The sequence below is a fragment of the Pteronotus mesoamericanus genome, unplaced genomic scaffold, assembly GCF_021234165.1.
Source record: "Pteronotus mesoamericanus isolate MK-2021 breed Mesoamerican mustached bat unplaced genomic scaffold, CSHL_Meso_final contig_20, whole genome shotgun sequence".
Classification (NCBI taxonomy): Eukaryota; Metazoa; Chordata; class Mammalia; order Chiroptera; family Mormoopidae; genus Pteronotus; species Pteronotus mesoamericanus.
The window spans coordinates 13,726,136-13,746,260 of record NW_026555085.1 but is presented as its reverse complement, the minus strand read 5'-3'; the positions used below and the strand labels follow the sequence as shown (position 1 = coordinate 13,746,260).

Here is a 20,125-nt window from a genome sequence, read left to right as displayed (position 1 = left end):
ATGCCAACAAGCATCTTCAGTGATGAAAGAATCCTCCATCCCAGGATCTGGCCCTTCAAAGTCATTATTGGGGAACCCATCAGCACAATGCTAGTCATCAGATCAGGAAGCACTTCCTGGATCAGGAAGCACTTCCTGGCTCGGGAACCACAAAAAGCAGCTGTGTAGGCTGAGGAGATTATTCCAATGCGTGAACTCCCAAAAGCTAATGAGCACTTAATACAGTTAGGTTTTCCCTTTATCCCCTTCTTGGCCATTAGGAATGATGTCCAGTCATGGATCTAACCAAAAGGTAAAAGGGAGGGGAAGTGGAGAACGCAATACTTACTTCGCTCACTTTTTTTTATCCTCACGCAAGGACATTGCTTTCATTGTTTTTACAGAGGAAGGGGGAGGGAGAAAAAGCGGAGAGGGGGAAGAGACAGACAGAGAAAGAGTAACATCCATCGGCGACCTTCTCATATACACCCCAGCCTGGGTATGTGCCCTGACCAGGAAACAAACCCATGACCTTCTGGTCCACAGGATTACATTCCAACTAACTGAGCCACACGAGCCAGGGCTCACTCACTTTTTAAATAAAGATTTCTGTGAAAGCCTTAATTTTGGTTTAATGTTCATTAACTCCCTCTATGTTTGGTCAAGTTTCCTGTTTTAAGTCAGTACCTGCCCAAAACTAACCAAGGAGAGTAACTCACTGGCAATCATGCAAAAGTCACATAGACTGTGTGTCCTCTAGCCATGACTCTGAGACAGCTACAACAAATGAAGATCTACACTAAAAAAAAATTCAAATGTACCCAATAAACTATCTGGGCATTATTTCTGCCATATCTTATTTAAAAAATTCTTTTTAATATGTAGTTGTTTACTATATTCTGAAATGATTAGGGGCAAAAAATAAGACGTTTCCAAAGTAATAAAGAATATTACCAAAACTGGAATTGGAAAATTCCAATTATTACTCATCCAACAGGGTTGGATAAATTGTGCAGTTTTATTGGGCTAAGGATGCACAAACTGCTCAATTATGGATGGAAATAACCATACCTTGCCTCTTCCAACTGTTTCTCTCTCGCCTTCCTCTTGGCCTTCTTTCCCTGAGTATTAGCCAGGCGGGCTCTAGCTTCAGAAAGCATCTCAAGTTCATCTGCAAAAATAAAGAGAAGAAAAATTAAGTTCTTCTCCAATAGAAGCAAGGTATGTGAGACACATACCCTAGTGCTTAGGATGAGAAAAACCATCTCCTGTAAAAAAAGAACAATTCCTACTTAACAGGGATGTTGAGAAGAGCTAAGTAAAATGAAACAGGTAAAACATCTACCAAGTATTCATTAAACAGTGGCTATGATTATCATATCATTCATTATCATCTATCAACTGGCAAAGCACAAATTAAATATAAGGGAATTGATTATCTTCATTAGATACACCTTTCTTTCCTCAGAATTATTTCTCTCCTAGAATACATTTCCATGGCTCCCTAAAGTAGAAAAACAAATTTCATTACTGATGCCTTAGACCAATTCAAAAGCTGTCCAATTGCATCACAAGGGAACTTTTCAGAAACTTATACAGGATAGCCCCTCCACCCCTGAAATCATCACCAGGGGAGACCCTGGTACCTGCAGTTTTGAAAGTTCCCAATGTGCCCTGGCGGGTGTGGCTCTGTGGACTGAGTGCCGGCCTGCAAACTAAAGGGTCACCAGTTTGATTCCCAGTCAAGGCACATGCCTGGGTTGCAGGCCAGGTCCCCAGTAGGGGGCACACAAAGGGAAACCATACACTGATGTTTCTCTTCCTCTTTCTCCTTCCCTTCCCTTCTCTCTAAAAATAAATAAATAAAATCTTTTAAAAAAATAAAAGTTCCCAATGTAACAACGATACAGCCAGACCAGCCATTGCCTGTCTTTGTGAACACTACCCTCAAACTTTTCAATTTTAGAAACTTAATCCATTTCCCGTTTGCCCCAAGAATACCTGCTGGTGGCACTTGCAGCTGCAGCATTTACTTCGACATAACTCGCAGATTACAATCCTAATCTTACTACAGTAATAAAAGTGAAATATCTCACTTTTATTATTCTCGCATTGCTCTAGTATATCCATAGTCTTTGGAAACAAATGACATTGTTCTATTTATAGCATTCTGTTTTTTGTAGAGGCGGCAAGCCACAATTTTTTTTTCTGAACAGGAACTGGGTTAACAAATATTCATTGAATACTTCACAGCAATCCTGTGAGGAAGGGGTTCCCAAACCCTAGACAACAGGGCCAGGTCACACAGAAGCTTCATCTGTGTTTACAGCCACTCCCCATTGTTTGCATGAACACCTGAGCTCCCCCTCCTGTCAGACAAGCAGCCCCATTAGATCTTCATAGAAATGCAAACCCTACTATAAACTGTGCACACAAGGGATCTAGATTGCGCGCTCCGTATGAAAATGCCTGATGATCTAAGATGGATCTGGGGTGGTGATGTTAGCATTGAGGAGTGGCTGCAAACACAGATTATGATTAACAGAGAGGTTTGACTGCAGAGATCATATTAGATCAATGCTTGCAGACTCATATCAAAACCCTATCAGTGAGGGGCAAGTGACAATTAAGCTGCATCTGGTAGGAGGCTTTAAAGCCATCCCCGCCCCCGCCCCCAAAAAAAACTGTCTTCCACAAAACTGGTCCCTGGTGCCAAAAAGGTTGGGACCGCTGCTGTAAGGTAAGTTAGATATTATTCTCCATCTAGCAGGAAATGGAATCAAAGCTCACAGAGATTATATGATTTGGCTAACATCAAATAGCTAGTAAATGGCAGACATGGGTCTAAAATCCACTTCCTCTATTCTTGCTTCAATGTCTCATAAATCTCCATCTCAGTCTTGAAGTGTTGCTTTTTCACTGATTAAATTACCTGCCTAAAGTCAAAGAAGTAGTTAGTAGGACTGGAGCCCAATATCCTGACTTCTTGGCTCTCTCCACAGAATGAGAGTAAGAACACAGGATCTCAACAGCTTACCTCTAGCCTCCAGGATATCTGTCCAGTAGTATAACATTACTTAACTTACTGAATGAATTAAAAAATCAGAAGACAAAGGGACACTTTCCAAAAAGAGTAATTACTCTGTAATAGAAGACTGGACACATTTAGGAGAGTAAAATAACAGCAGATTGAACGGGGATTCAGAGGAGTTTAGGAAGGAATTAAAAGAGTTAAGAAGCAACCTGAGGAGTGTAAGGGTTACCGAAGAAATCAATTCCTCACAAGTATACACCTACCCTCATCCATATCGATTGGATCAGGCCGTGCTGGCTTTGTTTCTGGATTTGGATCTATTTCTCCAGGTTTAAGTTTTCGTGGATCATCTGTTGTTTCCTCTTCATTGTCTCTTTGCGCTGCTTTATCCCTAGAAAAAGAGCACAGATTGAGTTAGTCACACTACCACACCATTTAGTCATAGAAGGTTTTTTAGCAATGGTACTCTTTTCTTTCAAAAACTCAATGTGACAGCATGGATGGACCTAAAGAACATTATGCTAAGTGAAATAAGCCAGCCAGAAGAAGACCAGTACTATATTTCACTTACATGTGGAATCTAATGAACAAAGTCAACTAACAAACAAAATAGAAACAGACTCACAGATACAGAGAACAGACTGACAGTTTTCAGAGGGAACAGTGGAAGGGGACTGAGTGAAAAAGGTTAAGGGATTAAGCCAAAAAAGAAAAAAACCACAAACCCTCATAGAAAGACAACAGTACGGTGATTACCAGAGGGAAGGGGAGTGGTGTGCAGCAGGGTAGGAAAGGAAAAAAGAGAAATAAATGGTGATAGAAAGAGACTTGACTTGGGGTGTGAACACACAATACAATGTACTGATGATGTACTATAAAACTCTACCCCTAAACCTACATAATTTTATTAATGTTGCCCCAATATATTCAATTTTAAAAAAAGGTAACATTTTTAAAAACCCAATGGATGGACATTAACAAAAAAAAGCATTTCTACTATTGCTTCACTTGAAAGAGATGGTATTAAAATTCCCTCTGATGTCAGTGAGTGTTCCCATTCACTTATAAAATGATATCCAAACAGTCCCTTAATCACAAATGCAGTATAGTCATATTTAAAAAACAAACAAACAAAAAAAAAACACACTACTAACGAAGAAACATTGTTAACCATGTTAAAAAGGTTAACTCTCTCAACAGTGTGATTATGGTGATTTTTACTAGTTTTACCATATTTTCTCCACGTTTTCTATGATGAACATGTATGGTTTATTTATTTTTTAATTCTTCTTTTAAAAAGGATATAAAAGGAATAATTTTGATCACATGAGATCTGGAGTATATAATCCAATAGCTTTAGTTCCTTCAGCTTTACTCGGATATGTAACTATATGTTTAAAGACAAAAAAATGCTAGAAGTTTATTCAGACTCATTCAGAAGATACACACACATTTTAATTAATACTGTCTTTGGAGATTCACTTACAGAAGAAATTCATAGTGTTCCAAGCACTGGGCAGCCGTTCTTCCAATGATTGGAGCGATGGTCCTCCACTGAGTTGGCATCAACTTGGCCAAGTGCAAAAGTTTTTCCTCTTCTTCTCTGGACCATTCTGTTTTCTTAATGCTTGGATCCAGCCACTCATACCTATTAAAAAGATACAATTTTATTCATTAATCAGTCACCTAGCATGAATATCCTATTTACACATTAGATACACTGACTTCTAGTATCTCAAAAATGGAAGGTTAAGTCTCATCCTTCAATTACAAAAGCTGTTTTTTCCCAACAGAATAGTCATTGTTTTTATTTGATGTTTTTAAATTTAAGTGAAACTACTGTCATCTGTCTTTCCTAATGCCCCACCCCACCCACTTTTTCCATGCAATTTACTAAGCTGGATGAGAAGCTGACAAACAAGATACAAGCCTTATCAAACATCAGGACAGAGGCTTAGCTCCACTATGAGAAGGAGAAATCAGAACTACTTTTTCAGGTTGAGGACTGTCTTCCTCTTCAGGGTCTAATCTCTACATTATGATCAATTCCCCTACTCAGATACCTAGGAAATTAGGGTCACTCTTGTACAATTCAAAATATGATCCTAATACCACATGGGTTAGGGCTGGGGCCAGATCACTCATGCCAAGAATACATGTAAAAAGTTTAATGTTCCATTACCTTGTGGCTTAAAAGGGAATACCCAGTTATAGTGACAGGTTATGTTATATTTTGAGGGAGCATATATATTTCAAGTGTATATAAGAAAACTCAACTACTGTGAGCTAGTCTAGAAAGTTAACCATTACTTATCATTCATTTTGTTGGGAAAGAAAGTTCTAACCAGCTTTTAAACTTTTGGAGTACAATCCATCTATAAGCTGGAGTCCATCTGCACCTAAAAGCAGATTTATGCTTCACAAAGCATTCTCAAACACATTAACTCACTTGAGCCTCATATCTCCATCAATTAGAGCCAAGGATTGTTATCCTCAAATGAGAAAAAACAGAGGCAAGATAGAGAGGATATAAAAATGACTTGCCTAAGATCACATAGGGAGCATGTGACAGCTAAGTCTTAAACTTAAATTTCCACCTCCCACTGTATCCTTTCTGTTATATCACAATGCCTGCTTTCTTTGGTAAGGTACAAAACACTGAAATTTTCCTCATCATAACTAAGGTTTTTTCTGTCTTCCATTCATTAACTGGTACATACCATCTGGCTTTGCACTGCTTTGCTGATTTCCTATGCAGCAGCGAGGCAATCCTAGACCACTGATTTTTCCCATATTTCATAACCGCTGCTTTCAGAATTTCATCCTAAAAAAATTGTCATAGAAAAATGGTACATTCAATCACAAAACTCCAAGTGAGAAAACACAAAATTTAAGTGAACTGTGACAGGGTTACTGGAGAGAAAGAGAAAGACACATACATACCTCCTAGATCAGCAATTTTCAACCGTAAGAATTTTTTAAATATGCAGTACCTGACTAATTAGTCAGGGCACTGACCTCTTTTCCCTTAGATTGTCAATTTTAAAAATGACAACATCCCCAGCTGAGTGGCTCAGGTGGTTGGAGCGTCATCCCAATGTGCCAAGATTGCACGTTTGATCCCTGGTGGGAGCACGTGGAGGAGTCAGCCAGTGAATGCATGAGTGAGTGGAGCAACAAATTGATGTTTCTCTCTCTCTCTGCCCTCCCCTAAGCCCTTACTCTCTCTCTATAATCAATAAATACAAAATTTTTAAAAAGTGACAACACCCAACGCAACAATACCATCCAATGTGAATGAATTAAAATTACATCTATTTTTTTGTCAAATCAGCAAAAAATGTATTTTGGGGTATGCCCCAAAATTTTAGTGATTAGTTTATGTGTGTCATGACATGAAAGAGGTTAAAAATTGCTGTTCTAGATTTTTTTAAAAGTACAAAAACCTCATTTACTATCATAATAAACAGAAAGCTGGAATTAGCAAAATGCAAGTAATTAAGATATCTCTTAGAAGGACATCAATCCTACCCTGCCTTATACACAACCCCCTACCCAATAAATTGGGATGGATGGATACAGCTCAATCTGAGAAACCCTACTTGATAAAGACTAACAAAAAGTATTCTCCAATGTGTGGCTGTCATTCTCCTCCAAAGAGTATACCTCATTCACTTATTCATTCAAAAGACATTTCCTGAACCTACCTTACATCAGCTCTTACGTGCTTAAGGAGAGAGAATCCAATAGGACATATCCAGCCCTCAAGAATCAAGACAAGACGCTAGTGACCCCATTATCCAACCCAAGCTTCCTGCCTCCACTTTATGAATGGTATTTCCTCTCCAGTAGCATAACCCAAACTCTCACCCTAGAATTCACATCCAGCTCAAAGTCGAGAATTAAGTATTTCTCTCCCAACTCACCAGTTTCCTGTACTCCACCCTCCCCCAGTTTCTAGATACTATTTCACAAGGGCACCCATTCTGATTATGGAATTCACCAAACCCAGGGGAGTGCAGCAAGATAAGCCATAGCCACCAGAGATAATAAAGCCATAGAGGAATGCACTTGGGCCATTTTGTTTTTAGGCTTTTTTCCACTTGAACTGTATGCCTCATAAATGAGCTACTCCACCACAATCTACCTTCCCATCTTCAGAGATTAAAAAAGACTGCAAAACTTTGGTCACTACAGGGGAATCATGCTGTTACTTGATTTTATACATCTGTCTGTTCTCCAATGTAAACAGCCAGGTTCCCCCTGTGAGGCAAAGCTGTCATGACCTTATTTGTAACTTTGTTGTAGTACTGCTATACTTAAACACATCTTCAACTACACATATATGTATGACAGTTATCTACCCTACCAGATTCATCTGGCAAACATTTTGCTAAACAACCGACTTCATGTTGGCTATTGTCCTAGGTTCTAGGGAAACCAAGATCTGGTCCTTTTAAAGGGCTTTCTGCTGGGGGAAAGAAATAGCAACCAGCACTTACTGAAAGAATATGTGCCAGACTTTGTTCTAAATGTTCTAAGTATACTGACTCATTTAATTCTCAAGATGTAGGTGGTATTATCGTCCCCATTAGAAAAATGAGAAAACTGAGCTTCTGAGAAGTTAATAAACTTACCCAGCATCACATAGAAGGATGTGATGCCTGCAAAAGCTATTAACAAATGGATGAAAGAGGAGTGATGAGAACACTGGAGGTGGAACTAATTTTTCACAAGGAAAATAGGCAAAAATTCCAAGAAGAGTTTCTGAATTGGGAAAAGATGTGATGTGCTCCAAAAACTGACAAATTCAGTGCACTCTGAACACAAACTGCACTAACATCTTATTTTTATTTTACTACCTCTCTACTGGCTCACCGTTGCCATTATCCACTACATTTTTGGGAGTAAAGAAACCACTGCAATCAGCTTATCCCATCTGGCTTCTACCCAAGCTGAGAAGGAGTAACAGGAAGAGACAGGCTTTGGAACCTGTCGGGAGGACAGACAAGTTTTGCCTTGATAACAGATTACCAGAGGGCTTAAGGGCATAAACGGGCGCTTTGAACCTGGCGCTCAGGCTGCTTCCCCTCTGCACAGACGTCAATGAAGGAACAAAGTTGTGGCCACGGCACTTCTTTATTTTTGAGTATTAAAGAAAGGCTCCGTGTACGGGCTGAGGCAGGTGTGCCCCAGAAAAGCAACTCTCGCGGATGTCCTATCTCCCCCTCCATACTCTGAGTTCCTCCAGGGCAGGGGTGTGAGAGAACCTGCTCTGTGCAACGAATGTTCACTGGGAGCCTAACAAGTGCACCGCAGGTATTCAAGTGGTTAAATCACGGACCCTGTCCTTGACGTGCTCAGATAACGCAGGGTCGGGCACGAGGTAAAGGCCCGGCGAGTCCGCCAGACGCTGGCCCCCTCGCAGACCCTGCAGGGCATCCTCCTAGTCTCCCCGACCTTCGTGCGCGTGCGCACAAGCTGCCGGAGGGGGCGAAGGGCAGCGGACGGCGGGAAAGGGGGACTTACCTCGGTATTCCTCCACACGCCCCCCTTAATCATAATTCGAGGCATTTTGGTGGCGGGGTGTCTCGGCAAGCGGCCGAAAGGAGCTTCAGAGAAATAGCAACGGCACTCCGGCCCCGGGACTGAAAGCCGCCACTTCCGTCTGGCGCGACCTTCTGCTATGTAAAGACCTGCGCATGCGCAACGAGGAGGGCGGAGCGAGGGGGAGCGGAGTAGCAAGTATCGCGAGAACTCCCACGGCTGAAAGGAAAATTAGTGTTTTGTGGTTAAAGCTGTAGTCTGAGAAGACAATGAGAAAACCAACAAACCCATCTGGCCAAAGCGCAGTTTGTCGGCGCGCCTGTCCAAAACAGCTTGGAGGAAAACACAGCGGTCAGCTATAGGCCTTGGCTCTTATCAAGGACCGTAGGGCTGGGATTGGTCATGACGTCACCTAGTGGCACAGCGTGGAAACCTGGCGGAGGAGTTTCGGCACACTTGGTTTAAAAAGAGCTTTGTTGTCCTTCTCCGACAAGGTAAAGCCAAAGGAGTTCATCGGTCATACCATAAGCTTTATTGTATGTATTGTTAAAGGGACTTCTTTAAGAAAAAGAAAAAACTGAACAGTAAAATGATAAACAACTCAACAACTGAATCTAAAAAAAGAAAAAGAAACTACGCAACTAGAATAGGAACAGATTCATGGATATGGAGATCGTTTAGAGGGTTATCAGAGGGGAGGGAGAATGGGGGAAAAGGTACAGGGATTAAGAAGCATAATTGGTAGGTACAAAATAGGCAGGGGGATGTTAAGCATTGTGTAGGAAATAGAGAAGCCAAAGAACTTATGTTCACCACCCATGGACATAAACTAAGGGGGGGGGGGGGGATTGAGACAACTGTAATAGCATACTTAATAAAATATTCTTTTTAAAAAGGGCTTTGTTAATTATTAATTTAGCACTTTATTAGGCATTTAACTAATAGGAATTTAGTGCACAGCATATTCAGGAAAAAGCAATAGCTTATCTAAGCCTAAAGTTCCCAACCTGTGGAGACAATAGTACCAACCTCAGGTTGTACCTGGGGTTGTCCTAAGGATTAAATAATCATAACCCTAGCACAGTGTCTGATACTGCTCAAAAAAAGGACAACCCCAGGTGATCAGTGGTTATTCCAGAACCCCTGTGTAGGATGTGTAATCTACCATTACCTCCTGCCTACTCCACTTCCAGCATCCACTCCGTTGCTGCGGTTAGTGTCTCACACACGATGGCCATGTTATTGATTTGATCTATGCTAAGCCAAGTCTCCTCTCCAGGAATTTAGACACTGGAACCTGGAAGAGGCCAGTCCCTCTGCTGACCTGTGAATCTCCAATATGTGACACCCAGGAGTTGCTTGCCATGATGTTTTGTACTAGGTAGACTAAGAAGGAAAAGAAGCAGGAGCCAGATGGATTGAGAGGAGCAGAAAGGAGAGTACAGAGAGACAGAGGTAGGTCCTGACTATGTGGGAGTCCCTGGCTCTAGTATGTTTCTCAGTCCTAGGTGCATTCCTGTTCTTGAGTTATAATGATCAGTTCACCTTCTGGCATTAGCCAGTTGGAACTGGGTTTCTATTATTTGTAAACAAAGCTCCTGAACATCCAGTCCTCTCTCTCAAGAGCTCTTGATGATAGCTTCTCCATCCCACTCAGGACCACTTCTATCACAAATATCACCTTTGTATCAACTAGAAAATATGCCCCTTCTACAAGGCAACTTATTGACACCTGCTGGAAAGCTGTCACAAAATATTAATCTTCTGAGAACAGGACACTCTTATTTGGGGGAGGGGGTAATTTAAAGATGTTTTCTTGACTATCTAATTTGAATCTACTTACGATGGAAAGAAAAATGTCTAATATGTTATGAAAAAATATTTATCCTAAGTCATCACTGAGTTCAAATCCATAGCTTAATAATGTGATATAAGAAGAAAGCAGGAGCGCATACAACTGCTCTAACATGGAGGGTCAAAAAAAGTAAGAGTACATTGTTTTGGTAATTCTAAATATACAAATACAATCTTTACCAGATCTACCCTGTAGTGCAGCACTGCTTGATTTCCAAATATACAGTCATTTGAAACCTTAAGGAAACATTAAAAATGTTCCAGGCTATTTTAGTAAACATCAATGGACATTGTGTCCTGGAGATATAGAGCAAAAAATACCATAGTTTTTAAAGTTAAAGGCAATGGAAATAATAAAAGTCATTATTCTGTTTCTCTTAATCCCATAGATGGCTTTATGTTAAAGGGATCAATTATGTTAAAAGGAGACTGATCTGACAGACAGAAATCAGTTCCAGAATGAAAGCTGTCCTCTTGGTAGAATGTCAAAATTTATAATATTTCCCAAGCGTTCCATATTAATCTAATCAACTATTTTTAAACAGTTTAATCAAGGGGGTTCCTATTTACCCTGGCAGTTGGAATGGATCCCCTATGGTGCTATTGTAGAAACATTCTGTAAGCTCTGATCTGACTCTAAAAATGACATCCACGTTTACTGTTAAATTGCTGACCTCCAAGGAATATGGAATCAAAGGCATTGTAAGGCACAGAACTGATATTTTGGTCAGGGAGAAGGGTGAAGATTAAGTTGAAACATTTAGTCTCTTCTACAATCAAGTCCTAACTATATGATAATCAAGTTTCAACCAACTCCTGATTAGCTCTTACTCTTTAGGAATTACATACTATACAGTGACTAGATACTGATGAAAATAAAGAAAAGCATTTGAAAATACATGAAATAGAAACATAGAATTTCTCACAAGGCCCTGCATCAAAAAAAACTTACAAAAGGTCTTTTGAAAATAATCACTATTTGTGAGCTTATTAATACACAGAAATCATCACTTTGTTAAACTAAGTCATGTTAACTTACCAATAAAATAGTAAAACAAATCAACATTTTTAAACAATTTTATAAATTGCTTGTCTTTTTTTGTCATTAAGTGTCCCTCTCAACACTATACAAACATAACACTACAGGACTATGCACCAAACCTGTCTCCATCTCCTGCAAAGTCCTGGGCCCTGGAAAGAGACTAGTCATCAATCTTCACTGTAGATGTCCCCTGCAAAGGGCAAGTGCATGTGGCTGCCAGTGACATTGAGCAGTTGAGATAAGTCTGGCAGACTCCGGATCCGGGACCTGAGTTCTTTGCACACTAGGGAAACTCTGGCTAACTTGCGTTTATGTTCTTGCAATTTATGCTCTTTCTCTGCAAGGGCTTCCTTTTGACAGTGAAAAAAGTCTGCTAACATTCCTATCATCTATTTCAGACACCAATCTGCCATTGTAATCTGCCAGCAACATACAAGCACCCTCTACCATTGCAGAAAGCCTTTCTCCAGAGTCCTTATCTGTTATCTAGTAGGGATACTTCTTGGACTTCAACGGGTAAAGAAGCTATCCTCTGATGAACTGCTGCATCACCTGAAGCAGCATTTTCTAGATCTTGTAATGCTCTAATGAGACACTTGGAGATCCCAGAGAGGAACAGTTTTCACTTTCGCCCATCTTTATCTGTTCCTAAGTTCGCTTCCTAGCCTTCTTGTCACCATACAAAGCGTGTGCCCAAGTTGTTTAATACATCATTTTCATAAACAGACCTTTCCTCCCAAATAGATAACACTCTTCCAAGGTTCTTAAAATTTTCATCAGTTTCACTTGAAACATGTCAGCTAAGTAAAGAAAAGTGAGCCTCCTGTTTGGTTTGGCTCTAGGCAGCTCCTGTTTCCACACGGTCACGATAGGGCGCAAGTGCTTGTGGCGGTGGATGAGCCACAGGGACAGGGTCTGCACCCTCAGCTGCCAGTTGCTCAACTCCCCCAGCTTCCAGCGCCACCTCAGAGAAGGCGGACATCCCTCCGACACCACATTAACGCCGCCCCACGCTGTGGAACAGTCAGGGAGCGTTTCACTGCACTAGATGGGGCCTCACCCCCTCACCCCACCTTTCCCCACGCCCTCGCGACTGCCTCCTCTAAATCCAAGACCCACCGCAAGACAGCAAGATCAAGAACAGGACACTCCTATTACAAGGAGATTGGATCTACCATGTCTACAGTGTGAACTGTGTCCCCCAGAGGCATGTGTTGTACACCCTGCCCATCCAGATAGAGCAGCCCTGTGAAATGTCCCCTAAGGCACCCTGAAGGTGCAGACTGCATATTCCATTTCAGGATTCATAAAATGCAACATCATGCCAGTTCTAGGATGTCTAAAACCAGAGCCCCATAACCATGATCACCAGAGGCTGTTCCCTAGCATTGCTTGGATAGACCAGTGTACCCCACCATATCACCCCAGCCTTACCACCCAGACCTCGGGGTTCCCAAACAGAGGCCATCTCCACCCTAGGGGCTGCCAAGGATCTCTTGCAAGGCAGCCATAATGAACAGTCACCAACAGGCAACCAAACGGTACCATCAGTCACTGTGAATCTTGTGAATTGCCATTTCTGAACAGAGGCTCAATGAGAAAGAGCCCCCACTTCTTCCTCACTCACCCAAATATGTTCCTCAGAACACTGGGATACTCCATTAAAAATAAACAAGTTGACTTTGAAAAAAAAAAAACACATTATCAGCTCCCTTTCACAGTCGCCAAGATTAAAGCCTGTAAGAAGTTGTAAGATGAAAAAAATCAGTCTCCCTTTTGGGGGTTGAAGTGCATCCCCCAAACAGATACTTTCAAAGTCCTATTCTCTGGTACCTATAAATATGATCTTACTTGGAAATAAGAGTCTTTGCAGATGTAATCAAGTGAAGATGAGGTCGTCCAATGACTGGAATCCTTATAGAAAGGAAAGAGATGTGGACACACAAAGAGAACAGTATGTAAAGAAGGAGGCAGAGATTAGAGATAGATCTACAGGCCAAAGGAATGCCAAGGACGGCCAGCAGCATCAGAAGTTAGGAGGGCGCCATGGAATACATTCCATGAAGGAGCCAACCATGCTGGCGCCTTGATTTCAGACGTCCAGCCTCCAAAGCTGTGAGAGGATAAATTTCTCTTGTTTTAAGTCACCGAGTTTGTGCTTTGTTATGGCAGACCTAGGAAACGAATACACTCCTTTTTTGACATAGCATTTTCAAACTAATTTCTGACAATGGAAACCTTTTTTCTTATCTCTGTCAATATGCAGGAAACACAATTTGGGAAACTCTGGCCCAAGGAAAAGAGGTTGGAGGTCCAGCCAGTTTACAAGGGGGTAATGAGATGTGTAAGCAGGAGGGTTGCTTATGGTTTTGTAGGTTGCTTTACCCCCAGCTTCCTCACCCCTCATCCCTTCTGGAGAGCTTGTTCTGCCTGAGCTAATTCGGCTTAGTAGAGAAAACAATCAAAATTCTAGTTTCCTTTTCATCCAGTTTTTTGCCATCAAGAAGCTGTCCAGGAAAGGGCTCAAATTAGTATCAAAAGCCTACGACAACAATAAGGCATGATTAGGGTCTGGGATTAGCCACCCCAATAATCTTCATTTCCCCCCTTCAAATAAATAGATGGAATTTAAATAGAAACACTGTGCTGCTTTGAATACAATTTCAAAACAAGTCTTCTAGCCCCACCCCATCCACCAGGTTGCCACCCCACAGCCCCTCCCTCCCATTTAGAAATCCCTCAGCTGGTATTGGGAGGAATTAATGTCTGGGTGTCAAATTACTACAAAATGGAATTCCATGCACCCAAATGCTGGTAATTCATATCATATTGCTAACTATTACTAATCATGTTAATTGGCTTGAGGTTCACCTACTGAGACTTCCTTGTGGTGCATCCCGTGATACTTTGGAATTTTTTTTTCTCAGAAGCTCATCTTCATGGGTGTTATTCCTAGGGAATCCTCCTTGCCCTGACATGGTGAAGTATTCCCAAAGAGAATTTGCTTTTTCACAGAATTTGCTTTTTCCCCAGAGGTTCAAGAGTCTTCTTGAGCTCATTTCTCGTTTTGGGATTTATATTCCAGTCAAGTCATTTACATCTAGACCCGGCATCAACATGGCACAGGCTTGGGATTTGCATTTCTCAGAAGAGATTTGTTCACATGCGTATACCAGACCGCAGACTCAGATGCCCAGCTACATCCTGAACAGTTCTATCACAGTTTCCTCAATTTCAGCTTCTCAAAATTGAGTTCTCCCCCAGAATATCTATACAGCGTTCCTTAATTCGGTGAATAGCACCAGGCTGCTGTGTATGGTTGTGTAAGTAGTTCACTACACAAGGCACAAATGGGGTTGAAATCTACCTTGCACACTGCTCACCAAGTGGTATGTCCACAGGACTGTCCACAAAGACAGCATCTTTCTCTAGGTGTATAAAGATGCCACGTGTTGCCCTGGCAACAGCACCATCTACCTTGTTGCCACTTCTCCCATACATTCCCCCACCCATATCCAAGCCATCCAGAGTCTTGCCATTTTTACCTTTCAGTTAACCATCAAATCCACCTCCTTTGTGCTACCCCTGCTGTAAGTTGCCAGATTTGGAAAATAAAAATACAAGACCTCGTGGTTAAATTTGAACTTCAGATAAATAGTTTTTAGTGTAACTGCCCCATGCATCCATTCTGTCCTCCCTTTGTAAGAGAACCCCAATTTCTGCACCCGAAAGAACACATTTCTAGCCAGATGATCACACACTCACAGTCACCACTAGAATCCGCCTCTCTCCATATTTGGTGGAGGCAGATACATTTCCTTGGAAGACAAGTCATTGGGATATATGGTTTCTTATTTGATATGAGGCTGAGACTCTCCGTGCACAGGAGTTGTTTACTTGTCACGTATGTATTTCTCACAAAGTCCAAGTGTTGGCTTCTCAAGTCAGTAGTGCCCCACCCCACCACCCACGGTGGGCTCAGGCTATAACCCATCCTGGAGTTTCCCAATATCTCAAGAAGGCTCCCCATCCTTTCCCAGAGCCCACTGGGAACTTGGCCAGTACCCCGCTAAAAGGTGCACTGTCCCATGTCTGGCACATTGCTGAAGTATCACCCACTCCTGATTTTCCAGCCAGGAAAGAAAAGCCTCGCTAGTCCACTGCCATGATCTTGGAGAGATCCAATGCTAAAATACTTCACCAAGCCAAATCCTATAAACAAGCTGCTTTCCTACCTAACTTTTGAGGGCCAAGTGCCTAAGAACAGAAGGAGTCCATCTAACCAAACTGAATACCTCAAACTAGAAAGGCACACAATGGAATCGTACAAAATATTCCTAAATCATCTGTGGAATTTTAAAAGTTAAATACCCTAATATCTTAATATTTGGATAACTTAGAGTGCAGAGACTATAGACACAGTCTTGGAACTGTCTTCGTTTAGCTTACTTGGACTTTAGTGCCACTAGCTGCGTAACAATGTTTCCTCCAGTGTACAGAGGCCCTTTTTCATTTTTCTCAGGATCTGAAATTAGAATACCTTATGTTCAATGTAAGCCGGTACTCTAATAAATTTACTTGTCAATGTCCTATACCAGTTTTTTTATTAAACCTGCAAACTTCAGTTACTGAAAGTAATAAACAAGCACATACACCTGTACACACACATTTTTATTAACCAAAGAACCTAAAGTGAGATGAAGAGGACCTTCATGTCTAGGAGGTTCAACCTCTTTGGGCCTAGAGAGAAGAAAGGGATAGAAGAGATATGACGCACATTCTCCTCCCTCCAGGGATTTCCAACTTTTGGCATCTCTGGGCCACACTGGAAGAAGAGGAGTTGTCTTGGGCTATGCATTAAATACATTGTGACATGTAATCACAAAAAAAAAAATCTCATAACGCTTTAAAAGTATGGTTTTGTGCTGGGCTGCACTCATAGCCATCCTGGGTCACATGTGGCCCACAGGCCACAGGTTGGACACCCTATACTTTAGTCTCCTCAAAGCACACATGTGTGCACATATGACCTAGAAGTACTGATGGAACTCTTTGCCTGCCAGCCACTGGGAGTGCCATGGAATAAGGTCTGGCCACTGAGATGTGCCCATAAAAAACCCCAAATACAGTTAAAGGTACCCTGATTTCTAGGGGATAGAATTTGGCCCAGAAACTTTAGAAATGTAATAATTTTTTAAAATATTATCTACTCAGGCATAGAGCAGCATCCAGGATAAATATAGACCTTGTTGAAAACTGAAGACTACTACAAATCTTCTGAAACTGGTTGGTTGTTTTTCATAATCCCTTTACTGTACAGGGTGCCTTCCCTCATGGGAGCAGTTTCCAGTTCCACCTGAATAATTCCATCTAGAAACTCCTGCAGAACCTTGGAACTTCTATGCTGTGTTCTCCATTATCCACTCACATAGGTGGTTGCAGTTGACATCTTTTATTTTAAGTAACAGAAGCACACAAATATTTTTTTTAAGAAGTTAATGTGTTTGAGAAAATCTGTTGGCAACCTTTTTTGTTTCTGTTTCTAAATTATTTGGTTTTATTTTCTTCCCTGGATTTTGTTGGGTAGCAGGACAGACCTTGTGTCCCAGAGGTAAGAGAATTAGCAGAAAGGTATGCTGATGTTAACTTGAGGATCGGTCGGGCACAGTTGCTGCCAGTAGCCACATGTCCTCTACTAGTTCATCTAAAGACCTGTATGCCCTGGCTGGTGTGGCTCAGTGGATTGAGTTGGCCTGCGAGGCAAAGGGTCGCCAGTTTGATTCCCAGTCTAGGGCATATGCCAGGGTTGCAGACCAGGTCCCCAGTATGGGGTGCGTGAGAGGTAACCAAACTTTGATGTTTCTCTCTTTCTCCTTTCCCTTCTCTAAAAATAAAATAAATCTTTAAAAAATAAATAAAGGCACATATGAAGAGAGCGTGGATGTGCTTCACTCGATTTGGCTGTGTATGAAGACAATGTTTTGACAGGAAAAGAAATTGTGTCTCATGTCTTGGACACTTTGAGTCTCAGCATGGGCCCCAAATCTCTCTTTCCACTCTACGATTTTGGGGAGGTCAGATCTGCACTCCTCATAAGCCAACCAGTGGGGGCTCCTTAATGGAAGAGCTTTGCTGAGAAAATGCCGGGTCATTGGTTTGATTGCTGAGACTCACGGCCTGACTGTACAAGGGTGGCTTTTGGACACACCTTTTCCTTCAAATGTTTGCTTCCTGCCTGATTGATGAGAGACCCTTAGATTCATGACTGGTGCTCACTGAGCTGTCATTCTGCTTGGCTGTGTGGACAGACAGCACTGAAATGTGGAATAGAGCCACAAGGCACTAGCACTAATTACCTGGTGGAGAGCCAGCCTGCACATTTTTCTGACATGTATCAAGTGAATAGTAGAGAAAAATCTCAAAAGGCATTAATGAAATTCAAATAATTTTACTAAAATTAATGAAAGCTCAAATGTCCGCATTTTACCATTGATTTGAGTGCATCCTTAGAAAACTAAATTTAACTGAATAAAACTGAATGTGGACTGTATAGTGGGAGCATTGTATCAAGGTTAAATTATCTGAATTTGTTGTTTGTATTGTGATTGTTGGAAAATATCCTTGGCCTTAGGAGATACATACTGAAGTTTATACATATGCAGGAGTAAAGGGTTATGATGTCTGCCATTTACTCTTGAATGATTCCGCAAAATAATAGTAGCATAATATGAGAGAGAGCATGCACACAAACTTGGACAGATGCTAACAATCATAAAACCTAGGTGGAAGATATGTAGGTATTTGTTCATAGTACAATTCTCGTAATTTTTCTGCCAGTTTGAAAGTTTTCAAAATATAAAGTTAAAAAAAAGCAAAGCACAGTGATTCCTGATCAAAGTCAAACATTTGATTGAGAACAGCCACGGTGACAGAAGCAGTCAACTGAAAGAGACTCCCCAAAATGCTTGGCGTATGCTCTGTGGGCCTGTTTCTGCTCAGGATTGTCTAGGAAAGTCCAAAGCACCTGTGGATAGAGGCACGAAGTTAAAGGTTGTGTTCCATTAAAAGACTTAGAGTTCTCCCCCTCACTGGTGTGGCTCACTTCGTTGAGTGTCGTTCAGTTCCCAGCCAGGTCAGGGCACTTGCCTGCCGGGTTGCACACTTGGCCCTGGTTGGAGTGTGTGTGAGAGGCAACTGATCGATCGATCGATGTCTCCTATACATCGATGTTTCTCTCCCTCTCTTTCTCCCTCCCTCCCTCCCCCTCTCTCTAAAAATAAATAAATAAATAATCTTTAGAAACAAAAAACAACCATTCAACCCATGAAGTGCGGCCAGGACACCTGCCCAAGGGACCACCTGGGGCTTAAAGACACCATCCACTCTGGGAGCGGCTCTGCCTTTCATCCTCTCCATAGGAAAGCCTCTCAAATGCCTGCTGTTCTAGGCTTGCCTCCAGTTTTTATGCTATTCTTTGAAGGTTCTTTGACCCACCAGCAGAGAATAAACTGTGTATCAAAGGGATCGCTGGCTGCCAATTGTCAAGTTCCTCAACTTCTCTAATCTCATTCTTCAGCATGTTGGCCTTCTCCTTTACCCAGAAAGGCAAGCTGTAGGAAGAAAACACCCTGAGTTTGCATTCATCTGAAGCAAAATTTATAAACAAGGTCAGTAGGAAGGCCTCCAGTTTAGATCAGTGTCAAAATAAAACTCCATGTTAATTTTTTTGCCCATGTGAACTTGATTTTTTTTAACAGATGTACCAATTTTAAAATAGAATTTGTGATATATAGCATATGGGCATTTCTTTTTTTTTTTAAATTGTTGTTCAAGTACAGTTTTCTCCATTTTCCCGCCCCCACTTGCCCTCGCCCCACCCACGCCTAAGCTCCATGTTTATTGTTCACCATTTGCCCCTGCCCAAACCCAGATCTTTTTTCTGCCCTTTTCTGTCCAGGAAGCAGACCCTGCAGCTGCCATCATCCTGACTCCGCCCTGCCCCGTTGTGAGCGGGGGCTGGGTGAATGAGAGGCACCAACAGGAAGTCAGAAGGTGAGAAGAGTGCCCTTGGGATATTCCTTACCTACTTCCTGCCCGCCTCCTGAGGTACTCCGGTTCTGGCAGGGCTGCCTTCTCCATTGCCACAACCCTCTGTCTCCCACTGCCCTGCGATCCATGATCCCACCTCTAGCTGCTCAGAACTAGGACTAGTAAGAGCTTCCCACTGTCGGGAGCCCCTGGGTGCTTCACCCTCCCATGTGAGTTCTCTCAACCTGCTTACACATCCGTAGCAGTTCCTTCATTGAACTGCCTTCAGAATCCTAGCTGAGTGTGCCTCCTGATTTCTACTGGGACGTCAGCTAATGCAGATACCCAGGGCCCTCCCAGGCCTGTTGAGATTTGAAATGGCACATGCTGGGCTGCACTGTGTGTGCAGATATCATGGGATGAGTTGAAGCAGGGAGATAAAGAATGTTTTTATGTTTTGGCAGTTAGAACTTCCATCCTTTAAAAGAGAAATGCACTGTGATTGAGGAAAAGCCCTGATAAGCCTGCTGAGGGTAGGAAAGTCCTTGCAAGGAGGAAGAGGATAATTAACATATAGACAATAGGTGGGAGTCAAAGTTATAATTCAAGGCCATCATTAAAGACAAAACAATAGGAGAAGC

The 20,125-nt window shown here is 41.8% G+C and overlaps 2 protein-coding genes, 1 long non-coding RNA gene and 1 pseudogene across 3 annotated transcripts in view; 1 reads left to right on the top strand and 3 right to left on the bottom strand.

Moving 5' to 3' along the window:
- Positions 1 to 8,647, bottom strand: part of CDC5L (cell division cycle 5 like) — a 48,765-nt gene extending 40,118 nt beyond the window's left edge. The window contains exons 1-5 of the mRNA XM_054569438.1: positions 8,543 to 8,647; positions 5,734 to 5,837; positions 4,500 to 4,661; positions 3,277 to 3,404; positions 1,051 to 1,150 (exon numbers count right to left, since the gene is read on the bottom strand). Of these exons, the coding sequence (XP_054425413.1) occupies positions 1,051 to 1,150; positions 3,277 to 3,404; positions 4,500 to 4,661; positions 5,734 to 5,837; positions 8,543 to 8,587 (539 nt within the window). The 5' untranslated portion in view covers positions 8,588 to 8,647. The remainder of the gene's footprint in view (positions 1 to 1,050; positions 1,151 to 3,276; positions 3,405 to 4,499; positions 4,662 to 5,733; positions 5,838 to 8,542) is intronic.
- Positions 8,648 to 8,722: 75 nt separating this feature from the next.
- Positions 8,723 to 19,509, top strand: LOC129067497 (uncharacterized). Its single transcript, XR_008528766.1, has 3 exons — positions 8,723 to 9,054; positions 9,840 to 10,015; positions 19,414 to 19,509. It is a non-coding gene; the product is annotated as an uncharacterized LOC129067497 (long non-coding RNA).
- LOC129067495 (regulation of nuclear pre-mRNA domain-containing protein 1A-like) lies at positions 11,624 to 12,438 on the bottom strand (annotated as a pseudogene).
- Positions 18,452 to 20,125, bottom strand: part of SPATS1 (spermatogenesis associated serine rich 1) — a 30,837-nt gene continuing 29,163 nt past the window's right edge. Inside the window, exons 8-9 of the mRNA XM_054569439.1 lie at positions 18,951 to 19,066; positions 18,452 to 18,480 (exon numbers count right to left, since the gene is read on the bottom strand). Coding sequence (XP_054425414.1) covers positions 18,452 to 18,480; positions 18,951 to 19,066 — 145 coding nt within the window. The remainder of the gene's footprint in view (positions 18,481 to 18,950; positions 19,067 to 20,125) is intronic.